The 18,015-nt window shown below is 37.6% G+C and overlaps 1 protein-coding gene across 1 annotated transcript in view; it reads right to left on the reverse strand.

Annotated features, from left to right (window-relative positions):
- Positions 1 to 36: 36 nt before the first annotated feature.
- The window catches only part of IRS2 (insulin receptor substrate 2), a 27,643-nt gene continuing 9,664 nt past the window's right edge, over positions 37 to 18,015 (reverse strand). The window contains exon 2 of the mRNA XM_017839141.1: positions 37 to 2,450. Within this exon, the coding sequence (XP_017694630.1) occupies positions 2,446 to 2,450 (5 nt within the window). The 3' untranslated portion in view covers positions 37 to 2,445. The remainder of the gene's footprint in view (positions 2,451 to 18,015) is intronic.

Raw genomic sequence — 18,015 nt, forward strand, 5'->3', positions numbered from 1 at the left:
CCATTTCACCACCAGAGAAAACAGGCACACAAATACTTTACTCCTTTCATAAATAACGTATTTTATTGCATATGGCTATTAAGGAGAGCATCCATGATCAATACAGACTAAATACAATACACTACTCTAGTTCCATTTACTCTGGTCTCCAGCAGCATCACATTTATCCTTATATACAGCGTGTACATTGGAAGACACAGCAAGATAAGTTAAGTCTCTTGTCATATCACAATAGCAAGAAATATATTTAACATCTTGATATCCAGAAACAATACGTACCCAAAAGGAAAGCACTGCTTAATAACTGTTAAGGTTATATAGCAAAAAATATTTTAAATTTAAGGTAAGTCAGGCAAAATGTACAAAGACCCAATATACATTGTGAAGTTATAGCAAACATAACATTTATACATTTTGGTTCCGTTCTGTAAACTAAATTAAGAATGTAAGTATTGCATATGCCTTTGTGAAATATACAGGATAGAGAATAATGGACCACATTGTCAAGTTGTTTCGAAGTTGCTGTATGCATTTTAGCCATTTGTTTTAGTGGCACGATTTCTTAATTGATACAGAGGGATACTTCAAAATAGAGACGTTCAAAACATTGAATTCAGCAGGTACCACACTCAGTGATGGTGGGGGCAGGGGGATGGTTTAGACAGAAAGTGTCAAATGTATGTAGTTATTTTTCATTCCAGACTTGAACAAGCAGCATTTTAGAAATTCTGAGAACCATTTATAGCATTATTGTTAGAAAAAAACCTCAAACAGATCAGATATTTAAATTGATTTTAGATGTAATATTGTATTAGCCTATGCATTGTTGTGATTTAAGACCCCAGAAATTACAGTGAAAAATAAAGTGTGTCATAAGGTAGGGAAAAAATTAGTTTACATTCATCTTTGTCTTGTAATACAATCCTCAGTTCTAAAAACTCAGCATGTAAGCAGGAAGACTGCATTGCCATTCATTGTATTTGTAAGACATTGACTCTTGTCTTCCTCAGAAAAAAAAAAATCCCAAAGATAATGCATTGCTAATAGTGAAGTACAGGTTCCACCTAGCACAATGATTAAAAAAAAAGTCTCACATAACTCATAACTTAGTAATACTTACATGTCTATCATGTCTATCAGAGCAGGCACTGGGGAGGTACCCTTTAAATGTATACAAACTCTTCAACAAATTTAGCGAAGGAGAAGCAAGGTGGCATGACATTCTGCTAGTCTGGTGCAAGAGCTGTATGTGACTTTTGTGACAGTAGCCACATCACTCGGATTTTCTGGCCACTGGAAATGGGATGCACAGGTAGCCTTGAAAAGAACTCAGGATAAGTGACTTCTTCTTCCCTGTAATAGTGCCTGCAGCTACAATGGTGCTTTCCTGGTAAAAGGCAAACATCAGGACTTTCTAGATGGCAAGATAATACTGTGTTAATATTAGCGCTTGAATCTGCCCGATACCCATTATCATCCCTGCATTCCTAGCATGCCTATGTGGATTTTTGGTTACAAGAAACGCAGCTAAGAACAGGGTTAGCTGACAAAAGTGAGCTTGTAAATAGAAGAAAAGGCTTTTGCAATCTGAAGTACCTACATAAACACCTACATAGAGAGGATTAAACAAGTGTGTCAAAGGTACAGAGAGATACCTCTAATACAGTTGGATGTTTTTAACTTATGTTTCATCAGTTACACATTTTATATTTTTTAACTACTCTGAATCCTTTGTCCAAGTCTGATTCACAGAGTTTCATGCCATTTTAGAATTTTCAGTGCCCTACTTCGGCTTTGTCTGAGACGTAAACCCTGCGGCTAGCAATTCAAAACCCAGCAGCAGCAGCAACTGCACGCATTGCAAGTTCAGTAAGGCTGGCAACCGTTCTTGAGAGACTCAGCATAGAGATAAAGGAGTTCCTGTGGTACACCAACACCGCAAATCCGGCTTTACTTTGAACTGAGGTAGTACTGTCGTAGGCTTGAAATTATGCCAGTAAATACCAGATCTTGCTGCTTCAGCAGGTGTTACAGAATCCCCTAATATACCAAAGAATAAATACAGTTGTCTTTGAAGAAAAAGAAAATGAAGGCATTGGCCATTAGTTAAAGAGGCCAGCAGAAAAGTTCCTACAATTTAAAGAGCATCTCCAACTTCTGTCGAAACAGCAGCAAAATGATACCATAGATGCCATGGACAGGTAACGAGTTAGGCAAGTTGCTTTCCCTTCCTCCTAGATTTGTTGCACAGTTTGGCCACAACAGGTAAGTAACTGTTAGGACCAAGAATAACAACAATAAAAAGTAAACCTTAAGCAGCTTCAGTTAACCAAAAAAAAATTAAAACAAAAACCCAAAAACAAATAAACAAAAAGGTATATGCCGAGCAGCTTCTTTGAATGTTGTACTCTGTTGTTTGAGGTCATGGTCAGAAAACTAACTCCTTCACTCTGAAAAGAAAAATGAAAGAAAGTCAATAAAAGAGGCAAAAAAATTTCATATATATGATTTAAACAACACAAAAAATACCACGGAGAGATTATTCAGAATAGGTTTTCACATGAAAAAAAAAAGCTATGCAATTATTACTTTCATATTTGTATACATCATAAAGTATTGCAGAGGCAATAAAGGGAGTACTCCTCAGTATTTTTAATTCCTTTGAGACAATAAAACCAAAATAGATTATATACAAAACCTGGATGTCAAAGTAAGCACAGTGCTTATCTGTGCAAGTTTCAATCCATATAAGCCTCTGATAAACCAATAAAAAGGCTTTTCCCTCAAGTTTACATAAAAACAAAGGCTGATACATCTTGACATAGATGTGAGAATTGCTAAATTGTTATTGAATCTCTCAGAGCTATGGTTTACTTAAGAAATTAGTCCTGTTGGAGTCAATTGGATCCACTATATGATCAGATACTTAGAATATTACTTGGTATTTTACTTCATGTCACAGCCTGAGATTAATTACTAGCCTGCCAAGACCAAAAGGAAAGCATCTCATTGCCCCCACTTTTCTCATCAGAAACTAAGTCAAATCTACCCACTGAATCTTCAGTGAACTAGCTTTTGTTGTTTGGTTCGGAAGGGCGTTTCAAATTAAGAACGTGAACTGGCTTATGATGCAACCAGAGCATCCCAAATCCGCCACCATCATCCCGAATGGCTGTATGGGTGAACATGTGGCAGGATGGACAGCTCTCAGACAGCAGCAGAGATGCCTCATTTGAGGAAGAGACGCCTAACAAACCACTTTGTTCCCATTTTTGTTCAGGGAAGCAGCATAAATGCATCATGTAGGCAAACGAGTGAATGTTTAAAGGTCAGTGCTGACTCTGCACTACTGCTTTCCTCCTTCAAATAGAAACCAACATGACAACTAAATTTACATTCCCAAAAGTGGACAAATGATAGTGAAAGCCAAATAAAGTTTAAAAAAAAATAAAAATCTCATCTTCAGATAGGGAAATCAGTGGAAAATGCATAGAGAACAAACAAGTTCCAGAAGAATGTCAGCCTAAGGCAGACATGAGGGAAGATTATTAGCAACTGCGTAAACCTGATGTTGTGCTTGCAGCACACCAGGTACTGTCCAGTCAGAATTAAACTGCAATAGGTGAAGTGGCTGATGCTTCAAAGCGCTTTCAAACTTAGTTCGTAGGGTTTTGTGGGTGGAATTATAGGACTGTGGGCACAAGCCTAAGAGTCTGTGATGCAACAAACACATCATTCAATGACTCTATAATGCTGACCTATAACTCAAAATCTACCCCAAATATTCTTCAATAATGAAACAACTTCCCCTGACTTCAATAAGTTTTCAATCACGTTTTGAATAAGCTTTGAATCGAGAAAGGAAAAATAACTACTGCTACCACTTTACCCATGTAATAGCAGTGTCAGCTTCAGAGGAAGCCTACTTGTAAGAAATGAATTTGGAAGTTCCACGCTAAACTAAAAACAGAACCCAACCAACCAAACAAACAACAAAAAAATCAATACCACTGTTAATTTTTACCTCAGTGATTAGTATCTTTTATTTATTTCAAGCCAAAGGTCAACATTCCACTCACACAGCAAGTCACATCAGTATGCACCATCTTTATCCAGGAACTAAAAATTCCTACAGGACACGAACATATTCTCTGGTAACTTCATTCTCCATGGATATGTACAAATCAAAATATAAAGTCCAGCACTGTGTCAATACTGAGGTTTCCTCTTGGTTTGGGGCTTTATTAAGAAAACCATCCATGATCATTGCCGAGTTTCCAAAACAACTTTTGTCATCTGATTCCACCAGTGCTTCTTGGGGAATAAATCAAGGAATAAACACACAACACAAACTGCTAGGAAACTAACAAATACTCATAGACTTGTTAAATATACTGTGAAGAGAACACAATGGTTACCTAATTAAGGAAAATCTACTCTGCTTATTAATTTTCAAAGTCAGTAAGCAATGAATAAGTTTTTTTTTAATTCCTAAAATAATTCTCATCTGCTAAGAAGCACACAGGCAAGAACAGTTATTCATGTGGCTCATGGCAAAATATGTTGCTGGTTATTCATAACCAGTAAATTTATTCACTGGCAGCGTGACTGCCAGAGCAGATCAGGCATCGGACGCAGAACCCCCGGCTCTGCTGCAGGCTTCTGCCCTGACTCCAGACAAATCACTCAGTGGCTTTATCTCTGTTTCCCCTCCCCTTGCTGTCTGCCAAATCAATTAAGGCTGTGGTTCTGCTAACTAACTTTTCCTGGAAGAACACTCCAATTAATAAAACTGAACCTGGAGCTTAACAGCACGTAAGTTCGTGAGCATCAGGCCAGGCTGTTAGACAGCACAGCCCAAGGAACTGAATCCCACCCACACAGAGATGCCTTTGGTACCCCAGACACCTGGGAGGAGATGCATGGCACTGGGCAAGGCAGCTGGCCACCCAGAAAGGGCTAGTGTACCCTCCCGACCCTCCAGCTTCCTCCAGCTCCATGCATCATACCTGGCCAGGCAGCTCACAGGAGATGGGCCTGCACAGGTTGTGGCTTTGTGCCTCAAAAGCACTTCTTCACACCCAGAGCAGTCTGTCAGCAAGCAAGTGGAGCAGAGAGGCAGGGGCTGAGGGTGGGAAGGGACAGCATGGGTCCTAATAGTAATCAACCCCGTGCTGACCTGGCACTGACAGCAACAAGAGATGGTCTGAACCGCAGTCTCCAAGGGCTTCTTTGTAGGAGGGATCACAAGATGCACACACATCATAAGGTGTAAACTTGGCCAAGCATCCAAATGCAAATACAGCCTGCCTGCTACCCAGGGTGCTACTGGGGAAGCGCACAGAAGCCAAATCCTGATCTGGCTCCAACTCTCATAAAGCAATGCAATGAATACTGACTTAACGTTAAAGGTAACCCTGCTAAAGACAACAGAACAACTCGTGCTGAGCTATGGCTCTTCACAAGTAATTCCAGGGAATCTGAGCTCCACTCAGTGGGACTCCTCTTATGAAATAAAGCTGAGTACAGTCACTGTCAGAGGAAAAGGTTTCAATCAGAGCTTGAACATTAGCTTTACCAACACTTTGCAGGAAATCATGAAGTAGTACACTCTGAAAGTACACAAAACCCATGAATAATATCCATCCAAAGTAAAATGTTTCCATATTTGATGAGAAAAACAAGCTAAACTATTAAACAGAAAAGCCATGTTATTTTTATTTTTTAAACAAGTCATGGTTGGTCATAATTGGAGACATGCTGCCCAAAGTAACTAGGCTCTTTTGATATGTTATTCCACTAAGAAACAGTATGCAATGTTATTTAGATATGTCTCTGTTGTTTTATGAATTTAGAAAAGCGAGCATCTGACCAACATAGATTCTTCATGACAAATAACAAAAAAAAAAAAACACCAAACAAAAAAAACCCCAACCATACACTATATTTCTTTAAAGTAATAAAGTAGGGATCTTGCAGCTACAGTTATCTATACCAAAATGTGCTTTATAATACTTTTAACTCTTGTGTCAAATGGTTAAAAATCATATCATCTTGAATTGCATTAAGATAATCATGGAGAAAGATTATCTTCTAAAGTGGGAAACAAAACAGAAGATTACCTGGGAAACGACGCTGCATGTCAGTACCTGCAAGTACCTTTTGGTTTTTTATGCCTAGCATACACACAAGAGGTTAACATGTTCATCTGATGTCATGGACAAATACCCAGAACTTACAATAAGTGCTGACTTTTAACCAAAGGTACTAAAACCCAGAATAATTTGGATGTATTTTGATGCCATATATTTACATGACTAACACTTATTTTACCTACAATCTTACACTGGAGTTTAAGCAATTGAGTCTGTAATAGAAGTACAGACGAGAATGTTGGCTATGCTTAGTTGACTTCAGAATTTGATAGAATTTGTGTTTCATATAATTTTGTCAATGTTCTTATACATTTTGTAGTACTAAAAACTAAACATTAAAATGTAATTACGTGGAAAATAAAGGATTAAACTTACAAATGTCATTATAATGAATTTATAGCGCTGGTCCAGAAATACATTTTCCATATCAATTATAATAAATATAGGTACTTCAAATTTAAAATTAAGAAGCTAGACATGCTCATTTTTCCCAGGATTAATTTAATACAGCTGCTATTATATCTCTTAATTTCAGAGCTACAGCCACTGTGTAGTATTAAACAAGTTTGTATAGATGTGATTTAATCTCATGATTAGGAATACAATAAATTAGACAACAACGTCTCAACATAGTATTATCTGAAATGTGTTCAATTATCCTCTCCCTTGCAAGGTGGGTATACAACTGTTCAAAAGCATTACATGAAATTAAACAAAATCCATCTGCTTTCTCTGTACAAACAAAATCCTAGAAAATAAACATGTTTAGTCCTTCTGGCCTTCCACTGGGAGTTTGTAAGAGGGACAGAAACATGCACACAGAAGAAGATGTAGAAGCTATACAGAAAATTTGCCACTGAAAAAGATTAGTCTGTGGCAGGCAAGCAGGCACAGAGCCAAGAGCCACTCCACAGTTCACACAAACAGGATGCACAGGATTTAACCATCATGGAACAAGAAGTCACATTCTTCGTTGATGACCATTATCATGCAAGTGGAATTGCCTCTCACCTTACAACCACCACATGATTCCTATATTAGTGCAGATTCAAGACCCAACATCATAAAAGTGGCCTCAGTGAGGTGACCGGCTTAATTTTTACAGCTCTTTTCACTACACCAAGGAGAGAGAACAGCTCTTCCCAGGTGCAGCCTGACAGCAATATTTGCATACAAAGTGAGGCTGGAAGTTTCTTAAGAGACAGAATTTTTACAGAACAACATGCTCACTTTCCAAATGATAAAGGGCTAGGGTAGAAAGGATTGGTGACTAATACACTGAACTACCTACCCACCCCATCTTTGGAGAAACAACAACTGAATTAGCACACCTGCCTGCACAGACCAGGCAAGACTCAGCTAAATTCTACCAAGCCTTGTGTGTACCTCCACATCTCTGACCTACTAACCCTATGAGGAGCTAGTCACTCTAACTCCTTAGAGTCAATGGGAAGAAACAGCCACTTCTAAGCAACAATTCTTCTGTCCTATTTCATATTGGGCTGTGATGAATAAGAGTTCTGAAAGATCCCAAACTCTGTGAGGTGTACGACTTGGTATTATTTTAGGAAAAAGAGATCATATCCTTTTACACACCTTTACAATTGCTGGGAAGTCTGCTCAGCTAGGATGTCAAAGGCATATTTGTCCCTCTTCTAATTTATATCAGTAGTCATTAACAAGGTCAACAAGGAAGAAGAGCTCTTGTAAGTAGAGCCTGATATTCTCACACAACTGCCGACTGAAATGCTGTCAGTGTTGGCTGTCCTATTTCAGGCAGCTTACAGTGAAGTAAAAAAAAAAAGTACAATCAGACTTCTGGTTAGATCCATAAGTGAGAATCTGAGTGCCATCCTAAGTATCAATGGACAATACCAAAGTTCAACAGCTGCTCCTGAGCCACTAGGCTACCTCCACCCACATGCCTGAAAACATAACATTAGAGTACTCTCAAAGAGCTTAAAAGTATGCTTTTTCTCTCTCTCACTTGGGATAAAAAGCAATCTTTTCCACTGACTAAACTGAAAAATTATTCATATTAAAAATTTAAATATTAATAGGAACAGAGATAAGGACTCATGTAAGTTGTGGGAAGTCATGTTCACTCTACCTTTCCATTACAGTGAAAATCTAATATCATGAAAACAGCTTCAGTAAGAAAGAACAAGCGCACTCTACCAAAGAATATATGGCAAAGATCTGCTGTAAGATGAGGAGGGGGGAAAGAGGACTGAGATTTTTTTTTTCATCCAGAAAGGTACTGGACACTGGTCAGTCCTGGGTAAGTGCTCTAGCCATGTAAATATTGTGGGGAGGGGAACAGAAACACTTCATCCAGGCACTCTGAAAGACTCATCCCTGCCTCTGTCACTGCCAAATGGGCTTAGGCATCTCGTATCAAAAGCAGCTTCAGATTTACAAAGTCTTTGAGAAAACTGGAGCATTCCTCATTCCTAGAGGAAGACATGCATGTGGAGATACCTCTCAAAGTTCTCATCTAGTTTCTACTGATTTACCTACAGGGACAAGCCAGCTAACTTCATTAGTATTGTAGACTGTAGAGTTGTACTGTAGACCCACAGCAACCGCTGGCACAGTGGATACTGTCTGAAAGCCAGATTCGCAAATTTAGTGAGTTGCCCTCACCCTGTTGGTTTCAGCTCCTTCACCTGCTTGAGCCTTAATAGTTATCCCTCTACGGAAGCCCACTAAGTCTTCTCGAAAACAGCCATTCTTTCCCTAACACAATCCCCCAGGAGACATTTCCCACTATTCCTTCAATAAACAGTCAAACACCCTGGTAAATCAAGCCAAAGTGATGTCTCAAAGAACAATATTTGTAGATCTATTATTTACAGATTGTATTCTATTCTCCCTTGCATTAAATACGTTTCTGAGAAATGCTAGAAAAATAAAAAAAAAAACAGTTTTATGTTACATTTTTAAAACAAACAGGCATCTGTAACTTCCTACTCAAGATGAATTAGCATTTATTTCTGAAGCTGGTATGGATTTTATTGCATACAGAAGTTAGTATTATATTAATACATGAAAGGAAAAGATGTATTTTTGTCACATGGTCATGATAAATATCATGCACCTATCACTCCTGGAGGCTAACTGATACTCTGTTGGAAAGCAGAGGCAAAAAGCGTAGTAAGCTGTTTAGGAAAATAATTTTGGTGGTTGAAATTTATCTTCTGAGAACACCAGTTTCAAAACTGGAAGCTGGTCATAAAATAATTTGATAGCAGAAAGCATATAATTACCTCCTCTTTTTTACTCATATTTTACTTTCTTTCACAAGCAAGAAACACAGATTATACTGAATGAATGAGATTGTTCCCAGCTCCACTGGATGCACCTTGAATCCTCCCCATCTAAGAGCTTATTGCAGAAAAAGAAGTGAAGCAAGCCCACACTGATTTGCTCTGCAAGACAAAACAGATGTCAAAAGTGAATGCAAAGCACCAGGTTTTACCTACCCTAAGAAAAAAGAATATCTGAGACATGCAATGAATCTCAGTTTAGAAAACAGCACTTATTTGTTTTTTCAGCTATGGGACCTGCCGTAAAAAATGTTACTTTCCTCAAGAAAAAAAAAACAAATTTAAAGTATGAAAAATACTATGCTGTCAGTGTGCTTCACAGCACTTTTCTCAAAACTTCAAAGGGATTGTTTTTAAAAAGAGCAAAAAATTAGTGTTGGTTATATGCAACATTACGCGCTCCAGAGCAAGATGCACTTTCTTCTGTAATTACACAAGTTCTCAGTAAATATTTACAGAAAAAGAGCTCTACTCTACTGTTTCACCATTTTTTTCCTTCTCTCCCAAGTGCTCTTACACAGGTGTCTTTGTTTTGTTTTATGGCTCTCTACATTTTTTGCCATTAAATATATTTATAAGCAATCAATTACACTTAATTTCCTTAAAAAGGAAATTATCATTACTCATCAGTAACTGATACAGCATTTTTAAAAAAATGCATTTTACTTATACCAATATATCTGACCACACACCTATATAACTGACATTGTCATCTTTTTGAGATTGTATCATGTTGCCAGGATTGTTTCTATGAAACAAATTAAAACCCATCTATGTCACTCAAGATGCGATGCTTTAGAGTTTGGCTCTAGTCCCTCAATGCTAAGCAGAGAATTCCCCTAAAGTTCAGGGAGGCTTTCCATTACATCAAGACCTGCATGTATTTTCTCCCATTGCCAGCATCCCAGCTCTTTAAAGATGCTTAGGACATCTCGAATAGGTGTGATGAACACCTCTCGATGTCACCTCAAGGAACTACGACTTCCCGTAGGATATCATGCAGTGGTTGAAACTTTATAAAGCTATGATGCTGCTCTAGAAGTTTGCTCTGTCAAAAACAGAAAGATTGCAGACAGTGCCACAAAGAAATACTTTGCAAAATACCAGTATTTCCCCCAAGGCATCTGCACCTTTAAAGCCCAAGTTTGCTTGCAAGCGATAGGGCCCCAATACTGTTGCATATTTCCCAAATTGTAACTGACCACGGAAAATACTGGAAAGTGTTCGGCCAACAGTGCAGCAGCTGCACAGCTAGGAAAACAAACAAACAAACTGCAAATCCCTTTTAATTTCACATTTACTGCACAAGTACAATATACATCATCAGCTAACTGAAGTACAGTCTGGGTCAGGCAGGAATACTTAGCTATGCCAGCTGATCCACATACAAATATCAGTCTCATTTCAAGTCCTTCTGCTTGAAATAGACTCCACACAGCAAGGTTGATCTCACAAGCTGCAGATCTCTGGAAGTTCGGCGTTCCATTTATGCCAAGCATATGAGCTCTCTCTATGGTCAGGGGAGACAGCTTTGTGCCAATCTCCAATTCAGTAAGCCTCTTCAATACTTAAAAGGCACCTGTATCCTTCTAATGACTACTTACAGAAGCCAGATCCTTATTTTAGGAGAACTCCTTCAGTAGGCTCCTAATAAGGTACAAATTAAGTGACTACAGACTGGGCCAAATCTCTCAGTTCTGCAAAAAGTGCAAGAACACTGGCTAGATCAAAAAAAACAGAAATCTATACGTAGAAATCTAAAACAGGAACATGGACATACTGGAAACACTTGAGCTGGAATCTGCAACATAAAACACATCAAGCAGCTTCACTCAGGACACCTACATGAAGGTCCCTTAATATCTGGTCAACCTCTAGCCTCTGCCTTTTAATTATAGTCATGTCCATCAGATCAAAACAGGAACCCAGCACAGCTGAATTCCACAAAATCTGTTAGGAAAAACAACGATAAATGGCCTCCTCTGGAATATCCTCCCTCGGCTTGCAAATAATCCCATCCTGTCTGTGCTAAACAATCCTACAAAAACATTTCCGCAGCAAACACAAGATGCCTGTTTACAGGGAGGGGGAAAAAAAAAATCAAGCAACCTGAAGCACTAATAAAAGGCAAAACAATTTTGACAGTGTCTTTCACTTTGATGCCTCAGCCTCTCCAACTATCAACAACCACGAAAGAAAAAGGCAGATTCAATTTATGTTTGAGACAATAGAGTACAGACACACATTTCTATACAGCTGGAATAAGACTTGGGCAAAATCACTTTACCATACCCATAAAACACATATAAAATAAACCCAACATGAACAGGCTGTAAATGACTGGTTCCTCCAAATCACAGATTTCCAAATTACAGTATAAAGTAGTCTGCAGACCATATCAGAGGTTCTTATTTCCAGCAGCTATTTTTAAAGTATACTGAAAAAATTAATTGAAGCAATAATTATTACTATTCCAGAAAGATAATATACGGCCACAAATGGCCCAAAAAAGAACCTAAGATGATCAATGAGAAAGAAGAGAAATGGTTCCAAGCCTCCCTGTTAATATCTCATCACTGCTATGAAAAATCTTGGAAACCCATGTCAAAGTAAAAGTTACACATTACAGAACCAGAGGAGAAGTCAGAGAATGGTGTCACCATATACAGCAAGACAAACACACCTGGTAGGAAAAAAAACTTCCAGTACCAGCTGATCCAACAAAGAAACAATTTCAGATTTAAAAGACAGATGGCAATGCTGTTCATTCCAACAGTCATAGCCACATTATACTATATCCTGTACAGAATGGGTACCACTTATTTTCAATGTTTTTCCTAAACTAAATCATGGAATTTGGTCAAGTTTCTCCTGCTACTCAATTAACTGACAATTACCAAATGTAATTATTTTTAGCACAGTGCTTTTCTGAACTGATGAGACAACAGGTTTTTATGTATCAAATACAAACAAGGCTAATTCTTACCTAGCGAAATAAAATAAAGTGTATCTGATGCAAATAAGTTAATATATTTTGAGACATACTGGAATGTTTCTTTGACTACAGAATCAAAATTAAGATCTTAATCAGGTGCACACACACACACAGAAAAACACAGCTATACTAACGAATAAGATAAAGCCACTTCACAGTCTAATAAAACAATGTGATTACATGGTAAAAAAAATATTGCAAAGAAGAAATTTAATATGAAGTTTCAATAAAAGACTTAATTGTCTACTGTTTTGCCATCTTCAGCAGAACTTAACTTTGCCTCCAGAGAAGAATGAAGAAGAGTCAGCTGCTCAGGTAGCCCAATACAAAACACAAGAAAATGCCTCAGGAAGACAAGCAAAAAAAATGAGTGCCTGATAAAAGAGGCACCTGACTAAAGACAGGATGTATACACTTCATTCCACTCAGCGTGGAGAGTTTAAAGTTGTCTCCTACGCATCACTCCTCAACAGAGCCCGGTATTTCCTATGTACATGTTGTAAGTCCAGCACCTTTTTTATTATAAAACCTTCATTCTGTTTCTCCTATGCCTTATTGAGGAAACAGTGCAAGCTGCACTAAATTAATACTATTCTTTAGCAAAGTAGAGTAGAATACTTTAACAAAATAAGCAGAATACAAGCCTGAGTCTACATGACACAAAATATCATGTAAATAACTCCCAGTATGTTTTTTTAGAACAGTATGGATGAAATGCTGTCACCTTGTAAAAGTGACAACAGCCAAACTATGAGAACAAAGAAAATCGAAAACATCTACTGAGGAGTAAGAGGAATAGAAAACACTGCAGCATTTTCTCTTAATATAACAACATAGCATCCACGTGGCCAGTATGGCAAGTTAATGCTTGCCACATTCATGACAGATGAAGCAGACTCAACATTTAAGGAATTCCTTAATTTCAGACTCAGAGGACTCTCTAAATGACCTCTAACAATGTCTCCATCAAAGAGCAGCCTGGTATACAAACATCCTACATAGCTCATTCACAGCAGTCCTGCTCTCTCTGCATTCAGGTACAACAGTTTGACTATGTTCACTCAAGCTGCAAGATCTAAGTATTGTTTACACTTCCTAGCACAGTCAAGTGTACATTTACTAAAACAGAAGTCCATCAATTTATATCCTGAGGGCTGAATCCTAGTTCTACTAAAAATCAATTATATTTCACTACTATCAAGTTGTGACTTTTTTTTATTTTAAATCACAGGTGTACTATCTCATGTTACCATATCTTACAAACCTCTCAGTTTACTGTCCCTTGAATATTCATACTGAGGGGGGATGGGAAGGAAAAGAGGACACAGATTAGAAATCACGTACAGTGCTGAAATACATCAGTGCATCTGGAAATCATCCTAATGGCTAACATTCAACAACCAAGTACCATCAATTTATTTATTTAGAACTCACACAATCTACCATTTATTTAAAGATACACTGGTTAAAGTTAAAAGCTTATCTTCACAGAATTTTCATTTGGTATTTAAAGATTAAAACAGAACAGTATAATAAGTCACCTTTCTGTAGATATCAAAAAGAAAGCAATACTATCCTAGCACTTGTTAGAGTATGTTAAGTCTCTCTCTGGTATTTGTGAGAGTAACTGCTAGCCTATTGGGATTATAAAACAGTAAGTACTAACAGTTTTAAGTTTATGGCCAATTCTTTCAAGTATTGTGTGCCTCAGGATCATATATATATATATATATATATATATATATATACACACACACGTTTTATTCCTAATGGTCCTCCACATAGTTCATTTTCTATAACTTATTAAACTCACGAGCACTAATTCTGTAACTTCACCATTCAGGGAATTATGTAACCTTGTATGAAGTTATACAAGATTGATTCCAAATCCAAACATAAATGTTCAAAGTTCTATGCTAGATCAAAACTAATTAGCTGCAAAAAATTTTCTAATATGTTCAAAATTCTATGCTAGATCAAAACTAATTAGCTGTAAATAATTTTATAATAAAGTGCCTCATTGTAGTTCACAAACAACTTTCATAGTAATCATCAACACAAATCTTTATTGTGTCTGCACAGGACTGTTAAAATGAAAGAGTAACTTTTCTTTTTGTTATGTTTCATTAATTTTGACAGAACTAATTGCTTGGGACTGAAATATCTTGTAAAAGATGCAAGCCCATCCTCATATAAATTTTTCCAAACTTTTATGATGTAAAAATGAATGGTGTTAGAACACAATTGAGTGCAACTGCCTTACAGAAGAACTTTACCTCCACCTTTCAGTTCCAAATCTCATAATTCTGTCACCAAAAGTCTTTTTTAGGTGTAAGTGAAAATTTTGGTTAGACACATCACCTAACTTTTGGTCTGCCTTTTAAAGTAAACTAAAAAGCACTTCCTGAAGTTTTTGAAAAAATCAGTATCAGAGAAACCAGTAAAAAGACTACAGAAGAAATTCACACCTGAACTTCTCAGTAATTCAAGCATGGGAGAGACCATGGTAGTTGAAGCAGTCAAGTCGGTGATGTAAAAGAGTTTTGTATTAACTGGAAAACTGATGAGGTTTGTGTCTGCTTGTCAATTTTACCCTAATTCTTTTAAATAATGCTGAAATGTAACATTACCAGTTATTGCAAATAAGTTTCTATAGCCTCAGTTATCTTCATCAGAGAAGTAAGACTAAGCCAAAGTCATTATTGTTTTCTTGTTTTTGAGCAACTATTCAACATCACTGCTTTCTATGTAAGAGTTAAGTCTAACTCTGCCCCAAAAGACTGTCAGATGTCTTGGTCACCAGAAGTCACAAGACTGATTGAACAAAAGCCTAGATCCAAAGCAAACAGCAACAAAAAAATCTTCCTAATTCTCATTCCATACATTAATTTGACAATGCTAATCAATTTAATGAGGTGTTAAACTGGACATTATGACTGCCTTAAACACTGTTTTTTAAATAATATACTGCCGCGGAGGAAACAATGCAAGAGGCAAATCTAAAACTGCTTAGATCTTATTTCATTGACATGATTTTCCCACTGCTACTGGAATGATTTATTGATTTGTCTTTGACTGAAGAGAATCAAAGTCCTCTGCCTCACGTTCCACTTACAGTCATGTTCTTAGTCTACTTTAAGATATCTGTAAAACAGACCTGTAAACTGAAACTCGATGGAACAATAAGTTTCATACCTTACACTCATCATCACGGCACATATCAAACAACCTTTACTAGAGCATCACTTGGAAAAGCTTGGAAAACTCTCCACAGTGCTCTACTGTTTCTAAGAAGCTTCTGCTGTTTCTGATTATCAGCAAGTTTGCTATTTTGGCATCACACTAAAGCCCCAGTGCCTCCATTTCTGACCCCTTCAACAAAAACAAGCTGCTCAACAATGTCTAATCCGTGCGTCATGTAATCCTGCTTAATACCCTACAAACTCTGGGTAATATTTGGGTAGTTTTTAAATTTAGCAAAGAACATCCTGGCCTAGTTCAAAGATACCCTTGCCTTGGGTAGTGTCCCCTAGAAACATCGCCCACACTAGTTTCAAAGACGAAAAGCAAACACACACATATGGATAACAGAAATGAACAAAAAATAAAGTAAGAGATCCTGGTCTAACGACATAATAAAAACATATCAAATTACAAATCAAATTATTGAAATGGGAATGCATTATGCAAGCACCAAACGTGCCATTCAAACAATTAAAGAGACATTCTGTCATTCTAACACTGCTTATGGCCTCATTTGCCAGCGCAAGCACATCTAACTCCCTGCTTGCAGCGAGGGCAGACTATGCCGCAGAGGACAGTGGCACAGCCAGCTAAATCACACCAGCCCAAGCCTTCCTCCCATCAACACTGAGCTATTAATATAAAGCCAGCTATCACTCTGCCAGAGAAGCAGAAAATCCCTTCTTTGAGACATTGCTTTTTGAAGCATGATTATCTTAAAAGTGGCTCATACTAAAAACACTACCAAAGAGGTCTAATCTAAATTCCATTATAATTTTTCAGCATACTGTCCTGACTGTCCCGCCTAAGATTTCTCAGCCTCTTGTTGAAGGGCAAATAGGTTCCTATTTTGTTTAGGCTGTCAGGCAGACAGTCTCCAATCATTAGCCTCTTGTCAACAACGATGCTGGGGTAGATTACTACTGCATAGTGCTTGTAATGGCAGGTGCATGGCCCTGGGGCTGCCATCTGCCAGGAAGGAAGTGTTCTCCTCCAGGATGCTGAAGAGATTGACAAATAATGTAAACGAAACACTGAATCACTCCTAATCTACGCAATAAAGCTATTGCATTACTCTTCTGCAGTGTAGAAGTTACCATCAGAGGTGGAGAGTTAGGTTTGTGGCTAGGGTTGTTTTTTTTCCTATTTTTGTGATTGGTTTACTGAGGTAAAAAACACACTCTAAAGTAACTTTTATTTAATTGAGACAGGCAATTCTGGATTTGAAAAAAAAACAACACCCTAGTATCAAAGATGTTTATTCTGGAAAGTATCTCCCCACTGTTAGCTCGTAACATATCTCTTTCCAGAGCGTATAGCCCTTTACTGAGAACAAGAAATGCATTTTTTTAAATTACTATTTTTGATACACCTACACACAATTTGGGGTCATTATCATTGATAAAAAATTCAGAACCTCTGTTTGAAAACTATTTGTTAAAGCAAAAATAGTAACAGAACTCCAAGTATTGTCTTTGGTCTTCTAAATCAATTTCTAAAGGCATTTTTTATCATCGGATCGAACAACTCTCCTGAACAGTCCTAGTTTAGTGGCCAATTTGTCACCTCAGCTACCAAGCACTAGTACAACTCCATAGAAATATGCAGGCACTTACCTATTCTTCAGGAAAGTTACTCATTACCATTTCACTGGCAATTCAGAGATTACAAACTACTGCTGTCTTTGAGTGAGCCTCAAATGTTACTATATATGTTAGCACTTTAACACTCCATGAAATGTATTTTTAGGTGATCCTCTGTAAAAATCTCTGCATTGATTTCTCTGCGGTTTGGATGAAGCTTATAATATCTAAGTCTTAAAAGCTTGTTTTAACTATGAACACTTACAGCCCTGCAACTGAGGGATTCATTCTGCCTATATCAGTGTGGAACCTGCAAATACAATCTAAACCAGTAATCCTGGTTTCCTCCAAAGCTGACAGAGATGCAGAGGAAAAATCCATGCTGCTTTATAACTTGCATTTAAAAGACAGCGGGAGCAGTCACCTTTGCTGGCTCTGTTTACTGCTGCATGTTCTCAGGAGTGCCTGGCAGACTGACTAATCCAAGAAGCCAACATGCTGGATAGCTAAAGGCAGTTGACACAAACGCAAGCGTAAAAAAAAAAAAACAAACAACAACAAAAAAACACACACAAAAAAAAAAAAACAAAAAAAAAGTTTTCCCTTGGAAAGTCTGTAGTAGGAAAGCCAGCCTTTTCAACAACCAGCAGCAAGGGGACTACTCAGCTGAACTTTCTTTTCAAAGCTGCCACTCTTGACCCCCTACGTGC

Source organism: Lepidothrix coronata, unplaced genomic scaffold (assembly GCF_001604755.1).
Source record: "Lepidothrix coronata isolate B3197 unplaced genomic scaffold, Lepidothrix_coronata-1.0 Scaffold378, whole genome shotgun sequence".
Taxonomy (NCBI): domain Eukaryota; kingdom Metazoa; phylum Chordata; class Aves; order Passeriformes; family Pipridae; genus Lepidothrix; species Lepidothrix coronata.